The sequence below is a fragment of the Morone saxatilis genome, unplaced genomic scaffold, assembly GCF_004916995.1.
Source record: "Morone saxatilis isolate NCDOM2014 unplaced genomic scaffold, NCSU_SB_2.0 Contig19, whole genome shotgun sequence".
NCBI lineage: Eukaryota > Metazoa > Chordata > Actinopteri > Moronidae > Morone > Morone saxatilis.
This window is the reverse complement of record NW_023339751.1, coordinates 4,745,478-4,754,052: the sequence shown is the minus strand read 5'-3', so window position 1 is coordinate 4,754,052 and position 8,575 is coordinate 4,745,478. Positions and strand designations below refer to the sequence as shown.

The 8,575-nt window shown below is 42.2% G+C and overlaps 1 protein-coding gene across 3 annotated transcripts in view; it reads left to right on the top strand.

Moving 5' to 3' along the window:
- LOC118329311 (arginyl-tRNA--protein transferase 1) overlaps positions 1 to 8,575 on the top strand; it is a 50,858-nt gene that overhangs the window by 16,193 nt on the left and 26,090 nt on the right. For all 3 annotated transcript variants that reach the window (XM_035663425.1, XM_035663424.1, XM_035663423.1), the window contains exon 8: positions 2,346 to 2,378. In XM_035663425.1, the coding sequence (XP_035519318.1) occupies positions 2,346 to 2,378 (33 nt within the window). The remainder of the gene's footprint in view (positions 1 to 2,345; positions 2,379 to 8,575) is intronic.

Sequence of the window (8,575 nt, the reverse complement as noted above, 5' to 3'; positions counted from 1 at the left end):
ACACACACACAGCAGCCAGTGTCATAGCGCAGCTTCTATAAATGATGTCATCTAATAACTGCAGCTGTTGTTCTGTTGGTAAACCATTTGGGGTTTTTTGTGAGTTTTAAACAAAAGTTTCATTTGTGCCCTTCAGCAATATCGCACATTGGGAGGCTTTGCTGTTGGTAATTTGTTGACTAGCAGAGCAGTAGTCACTGCAAAGTTAAGAGTAGAAAATTACACTTTACTGGCATGGTTACACAGGTGGAGAACTCGATAAGCATTTTTTTGCATGAGCAAAGATAATTATCATTAAACAGATGGTAGTCACTACAATTTCCACATTGGTCTTGGAAAGTATAAACTTTGTACAAAATGCTCTTCTGTTTATCAGATGAATAAAATTTCAATACATTTGAATTAAAGAATATGTATAATTGCATGCAGTGAGTTTCCATTATGTTACTGCTGCTAAAAGTTTGGAAAGGTGGTCATATAGTCTTCCTGGAATAGATCTGCAAGTACAGCTGGCCCAATGGCCTTGAGCAGGATAATCTATAGTTAAAATTACATTAAAGCAATTGTAGGATGAGAACCATCATTCCTATTTGTTCTGTGTCTGAGTAGTTTTATTCATCCGCTCTTCTCTTCTCCTCTGCTCATCTCCATCGTGGTGTGAGGTTGAGTTGAGGGTAAAGGCAGTGTGTTTTATCTCGTTGTAGTGTTCAGCATTGCAGGGAGCACAGCGTGAGACTTTTATAGCTCACAACAACATCTCTCAGAGAGAACTGCATGGATTGTTTATGAGTTCTGGTCCTCATATTTTATAGATTCACCTATTTTTCTGACTGCAACTTAACTAATATTTTGTGGATTTAGTCATTGTTTTGACCAAAATCCAACTCAAGTGATTTTTGCTTCAGGCGAAGGTAAAATAGAAATGGCATGCCGCCAGTGCATCATTCTTTTTCCCCTCTCTGCCAAAACATCCCCCGTGTTGGAGAACACTGCCTTACTGTCACCGACACACTCATCAGCTGTGGCAGAGAAACTGAGAAACACACGCTCTCTTTTTGGATGAGTTCAGGCTACTGGCAAGATTTTGAGTTGCACCTAAGCCAGGACTGTCCCACCCAGTTAACCATGTCTTCAGCAGCCATTACTATTACTAGCTGTACTGCTGTGCACACACAAACTCTCTCTTTCGCGCAGTGCTGGTGTATGTACAAGATAACTTTGATTAATCCATTATTGCAAAGAATCAGATTAAATTGATATATTGGTTTGTTAATATGCTGGGGAATTACTGCCGTTTCAATACAAAGTTTTTATAAGCCTATTAATTATCTGCTATCAGTGACAACAGCTTGACCATCTGCTAATCCACCAAGAATTCCATCAACATATGTTTAAATTGAGATTTATAGTATACAAATGTATGCATTCCAGCCTGTTAAGAACATCATTTCAGGAAAAAAATCTATTTTATCCAATATACTGTCGCTAAGAACCCTATATAAGTCAAACCCTAGTTAGAGTCAGGGTTTGAGTGAGGGAAAACAAGTGAAAAACATATTGGATAATAATGACTGTTTACATAATTCATATTCCCTCCTTGTTTATTTAGTCCTTTAGTAACCTCTCTGTCCTCTGTTTATGATACTTTGGTTCTATTCTAGACTTGTGTTCTGCTCACCAGACAGTGGAACTAAAGTCTAACATATCTGCAAATAAACAACACAGCTGGATTGCAGCATTTCCTTAAAATATGAAATATGAACTTTAAGCCGTGGTGTGGCGCACTAGGGTGAAACAGACTGAGCAAACCAAAAGCTGTCCATCACTGCTCCACTGTGGCCATGCTGGTCCTCATTATAGAATGGTTTTGGCCCTAAACATGGAAGCGTGCTACGTTGTGTCCCCCAGTCCTGCAGGTCAGCTCGTCTGTAAACACTGCTCTCAACCGTGGCGCTAAAAATGAAGGAGCACAGGAAATAGTAGAGAGAATGGAAGAAAGATTTAATGTTTCCACTGACATAAAGTCCCCCAGTAATTGATATCTGATGTGCATGTTTTAAAGTGTTCAAAGATAGGCTAAGTTGTCACTATGTCCTCCCTGGGCTGTTAGCTTCAGTTGATAGGCTAAATGTTTTCATTTGTGTAAATACAGTGAATGGGGCAAGGGTGTGGGGGGGCTGCATTTGATATGTGACACCTGAGTGAGGAGAAAACGGGGAGGGATCAACTATATTGGACAGCAATGGAGACATGTATGGTTTTCATTTATGCCTTTTCAAAAGAGTTGGTGACCCAGAGAACTAACTGTTTTTCTCTCTGTTCCCCTCCTCTGCCTCCCTCCACAGTTCCGGAGATTTCTCTGCGATTCACCACTAGAGGTATGTATTTCCTTTGGCCTGTTGACAGTTTAATAAACCCTTTTTAAATGTCTCTATTAATTCATGTGTGTTGCTTGTAATAACTGGCCCCAACCAAGAGAGGTCTTCCTGGTGAAATTACTGTCCTGGATATGATGATAATGATTTGAAAAATGTCCAGCGTTTCACTATTAAGTTATTCGTCAAACACACTCGAAAGGAGATGAATGTACACTAGTCCTCCTTTTGTCCAGCACATACCTACCCAACCATCTTCGCTTTCTCTCTTTAAAAGCCCTCCAGCTGGATTGAATGCGGGGGGGGGTTAAGGGATTCAGTAAGAGGGTTTCGTTTCATATTGAAGGGGTTTTAATTTAGCCCTGTCTAAGTGAAAGGGGGTGTTGAGGGAGGTACACAGTGAAATATGGTGTCCAGATTGTGTTGCCGCTGTGTTGAACACAAGGTCTCCAGACCAGTCTTTTCCTCAGGCCTCGACACAATGGGACATACCAGTGCTCTTCACTTTGTGTGGTGTGGTACAGATTACTGGCTGATTAGGCAGCTCTGTGGGCATCAATTTGGAACCTAACAGATGGCTATAGGCCTAGTTAGCAAAAAGAAGTAATTATTTCGGCACCATGGAAAGTTTGATATCAGCTTCTGGTGCATTAATTAATACAATCTTGCTGGTAATCCATTTCATGATGTTTATAGGGGTTATAAATATAATATGAAGGATATTGATGGCATCTGTAAGGAGGATTGACGGTTAAGCTGTGGTATTCTCTACGGTCACTGAGTGAGATGTAGGTGCAGCCAGGCATCACTGAGCACTTAGCAGGCCTTGTGAGCTGCAGCCTTCAGAAACACCAGTGGACCTGTTGGGTCAGGACAATTACACCAGCAATTAGACCCAGGATGGGCACTTATAACAGCCACTTTAACGGGATTGAGGTCCAGGAGCACACACGAACTGACTGACACAGAGACACACAAACACAGTCACTCTGTGTTGCTCCGTGGGCCCCCTCAGGTCTTCACTAATGAACATCATTAGTGTTTATAGGAAACAAGCTTTTATCACCTCGTCAAGGCTGGCGGCCAGGCACAGTGAATTACACAGTTGTGCACACATACACACACGTACTGTGGCACACTGCCTCACATATCCTCCTGCCTTTGCTGTCCCCTCCTCTCAGACTGGTTTAGGGGGCCGTCTCCATTCGTTCGGCCTCCTCTTGCTCAACTTGTTTTTATTTCTTTCTCTGATCTCCCTCCCTGTCCAAAATGCTCTCCATTTCAGAGTTATCATGCATGGCTTTCTGTGCTACCTCTGCGTGTTGGCCTCCATCTGTCTCCAATCAGAGTGCTATTAAAATACACACACAGACACTCACCACATGGACCTGCATACTGTGTGGTTCATCTGCTCACATGTAAGCCTGCATTTATACAAATGTATGCAAACAGCATACTTACAAATCCAACTGTGGCTAATTAGGGCCCAGGTTGTCTGACTTGTTTGTTTGTTGCTGTGTTCCATTTCACTGAAATTGCAGAGGATTCATGCTGAAACTCAGAGGTAATTAACATCATCTGTCACTAATTCCTCTTGGGTTTTTTTTTTCTATCTACGCACACAAACAGACACATAAACACATGTATGCTGTCTGATAAACAGTGGCACATCTCTACCTGAAAACCTGTCTAGCAGTCATGTATGTCCCTACACTTGACCTTGGTGAGGTCTAACTGTGTCATGTGGTGGAGAAAGGCTAGGTTTTATGGGCTGGGTGGGGTTCATGCACTCTTTCTGTTTCTATTTATTTTTCTTTACAGCCTCCTAATGTGTCTAACCAAGGGGCAAACACTCATTAACGGGGGTGTTGGCCAATTAGTCACTACCTTTTTTTTATGGCCACACCTCTCAGACATTTTCTGTCCTTTTGTGATTTGGTCTTTCTCTCTCTGAGGGGAAGAGAATGTTCTTTTATGTAAAGAAGATACACATCAGCTGCCATACCATAGTAGTGATCACACAAACTCCACTGTACATGCCTCAGCTGTAAGCCAAAAACAGAAAAGTCTACCAGCTGTATCCACTGTAAAACAGCAGAGCAGTTCTGTAAATGAGTTCAGTAGTAAAGTAAATTCACTGTGTCCTTTACAGCGTGGGAGAAGTTAGTATTTTTGCAAACTGTCTAGCATGGGTGCTCATGATGTGAGCAATGCTACACCTGCAGCCGGCTTGCGAGACTTTTCTCTGTGTGCGTTTGCGGTTGTGTGTGAGTGCACGTGTGAGTGCAATAAAGAGAGAGAGGGTTTAAAATGTGTTAGTACAACATCTGTTGTTGGTCAGTGGCAGAATCATTACAGCATCATTGCTACAGTAGGACGTCTTCAGATTTGAGGTGATAACATGGTAAAGTCTCCTCTTTCACTGATCTGATTTCTGCTCAAAAGCAATTAATAGCAAACAAGCAATTAACAAACTGAATGTGTTATTTATCCACTGCAGTTAACAGTAATAAATATTTGCTGAAATAAGAAACCACATGTTTTGGTATTACTTCAAAATAATATGTTAATTAACCACATAAAATGGCAAATAAATGAAACCAAATTAAATTTCAAGAAGAGTACAAAGAAATTTAATAAATAAAAATCAATGTGGTGGGGGGGGTGGAAAAAGCAAGAAATCGTAAATGAAACCATACTCATCCCTAATATATTGTGCAATTCTCTGATTGTTGTAAGGAAATTGAATAGACTATTTCCAAAATCTGTTCAACTAATATCTGTCACTTCCAAACTCTTTAAAGCACGAGCCAAGCCATTATCGTTCCAAACAACTGCTGATCAGATGCTTCATGGGGTTTCATCACATTGAATGTCCAAATTGGGACATAAAGCTTAAATGAAAAGTGCACTGTTCACATGATGTGAACCTGTACATCTGACTTTCCTGTAACAGTCTACGGTCTACTGACTTTTCAACCGCATACAATAATGTCCTTTGAAATGAAAGGAACAGTGATGAAGAACCACCAGAGTCATTTCTAACAATTGGAATGAATTTATTAGGCTCTGTTTATTGTTTGGATATGTTACCAATATTATTACATTACATGAAAAATGTTGCACCCTTTATGATTAAATCATGTAGTATGTTTATTATTAATACAGTTTTTGCTAGTACAATCATGATCTCATTCAGCAAGATATTTTATTATATTTCTATACAACCTGAGCGCTGAGTCGTTAGTCTTTATATTGTTGCTACAGGGCTAAAGCCTTGGACACACTGCCAACGCATGTGCATCGTGAAACGTCTTGCTTTTTTATTTTGGAGCCCATATTGATAGGTTAGAGCCGCCACATTGCCTGCATGACCCGCACATCTCAGCAAAAGTACACAGCGAAAAGGATCTGTTCATTGTCAAATCGACATTATACAAGCAACACATGCACCTATATACATTTCAGATTAAAAGCTGTCTAGCATTTCTGTAGGCAGAATCCATTCATTTGTTAACAAGGCTTTTATTGTATTGTATTTATCTAACAAAACAAACAACACAAAAGGTATCATAAAAGATTACAAACACAAAACCTATTGGATCAACCATGTAGCATAAATGGTAGACTACGGATGCACAAGTCTACATCCCCTTACCTAAATAAAAAACAACGGTAGAACCACCCCGGCCAACTACCCTTGTACTCTTCCATCCAGACATGCAAAGAAGAACTAAAACGGGGGGTGTGTGGGGGTTTAAAAGGGATGTACCCAACCCCCACCTTACCTGCGCATTCGACCACGTCTCATCCACTCTTCAATTAAAATTATTATTACAGTAATCTATCCTTTGTGCTACTACAGCACTTTGCTTCGGTTCAGAGGGACAAACTCACATGCAGGTTTTCTCAAATCGAAGCACCTATGGACTCGCCTTTCTTAACATAGAACACGAGCTTAAAGACTAAATGCTTGGGTTACGGCTCAACAGCACTCATCGTCAAATCCACTCTCAGGGCTCCCTACAAAATCCGGTCATGCCTGGTTGTGAATTGTTTGTTGATGTGTGCATGCCCGGTAACCGCATGTGTCGCCGCCGTCGTCTGCCAATCCACTTCTGCTCAGTGCGCAACAACATAACTTAGGATCCCTCCTCCCGCTTCACACGCATCTTCCTGTCATCCGCCAGCCGCACCCATGTACCCAGCAGCGACACGCTGCTAGTGGGCTGATTTCCACAAAGACTTAGTTCGAGAGAGCAGGGCGCTTGCAACCACCTCCCACCACTCTGCCCACACACTTAGAAACGTTCCCACAACTCCGAAAATAGAAATACAATGACCCATACTCAACCATATCTCCGCCTGCACCTTGTTGCCACCCCCAGAGGCTGACATCCCCAATTTAGTTGTGACCGTCCGGCCACATTTGCTCCCCTACGCAACCATGCTACAAACCAAAATGAACACACGGTTGCATCGCAGATGGAAAAAGCGGATGGTAAGAGAATATAAAACATAATTATTCTATCGAAAATGTTGATCCCCCTATCCCAACCCTGCATTCTCCTCATGTTCTTGATAACAAATCCGGTCTTTCGTGTGAATTTACCTGTCCTGCACACATGTACATTTCTAGAATCCATCTTTATTCTCCTTTCTACTATTTCTTTTGTGTTCGGTTATTCTGGGTGGGAATGATATTAAATTCGTCTACAATGCTGCCCACATCAGGGACATATATGCATTTACCTTTTCCTGAATCAAAGCAGATCGATTGACCCTAAAAACCGCTGCAAGATTATACTACTACCTTAGCATCATAACTCGCACGGCAGTGCTCAAGCCCGATAAGGAAAGGAATGGAAACGAAATCAAAGAAAGAAAAAACTTTATTTTTTAAAGCTGGGGTGCGAGGCGTTCAGAAAGGTTACACGGCACGGCACCAATCCGCATCATAGCACTGGCACAATCTGTGTTTTATGCCGATAATCCCTCGTGCGTGATCCCTGCCCGTATTATTGTTGACCCTGTTGTAGTTTGAGCGAGATATATATTTGTATAGATATGTATGAGATCAGAGACCACGCAGAGACCGCACCGCACCAGAGGAGATGATCCGAGAGAGAGGAGAGAGAAGAGAGAAAAGACGAGAGTAGAGAGAAGAAAGCGGTTGATGAGGGCGTGGGGAGAGAGCCAACTGTTTACATTCGCTGTGTTAATCAAACGCCAGCACCCCGCTCTCTTATTCTTCTATCCTTGCACCCTCAGCATCCTCCTTCCTAGACAATCTACTGAGATATTGTGAGCAGTGTCCCGCTTTGTTCTTTCAAGTATTAATAATCTGTTTATTATGTCATAAAGCAAAGAAGACGTGCAGTGCATCTCGGTTGTTATAATGAGAGAAGATTTTTTTTTCTACACCCAACCAACCCTCGACTACCTTACCATGCTAGAGCACTAATGTAATACTACGGCCCACTTGACATGCGATCGCCAATTGAAGTATCGGCTGTCTGAGCTTGCTTTATCCAAGATTTGCTACCCCGCACGTTCAACCGGCCAACTATTCGTTCTGCACCTGACCCTGTTGGCTCACCATATCAGACGACAGACGACACGCTACATGGTTGGTGTCCTTGGCCACTGTGACAACACATCTAAACATTCTCCTGGAACACTTCAAACCCCACCCCAACGCTCCCCGAAGCCCAAATCCCGCTCTCATAATGCCTAAATAATAGGACGGTGTGACGCAGTATCGCTTGACTAAGTGGGAGGTGAGCTCTACTGGCAAGTTAGTTTCAACCTGCTCAGCAGAGACATTTAGGTAGACTATACTTAGGAACACAGACCTAGTGGTAAGGATTAGATTGTTTATTGACACCTTTCGTGATTTGTTAAAACTTAAGTCAGGTTTCTCATTATCTAGGCAAATCCCAAAAAAAAAAAACCCCCCACAAATTTAACCTGAAGGCCTAAATTGGTCGTCCCGAAACTGGGGGCGGAGAAGAAACAGATTGTACATTGACAACGTCACAAGCTCAGCCCAATTCCCAGATCTCACTCATCTCTTTTACATGCTGGACACAACGCCCAGCATGAGCCCCCCAGTGGCGGACGGCTACCCCCCTCAACGCGAACCTGCAATGAGCCGCTTGCCAGCTCTTTCTTTCCTACATATGAGTTGTGCCTTTGAT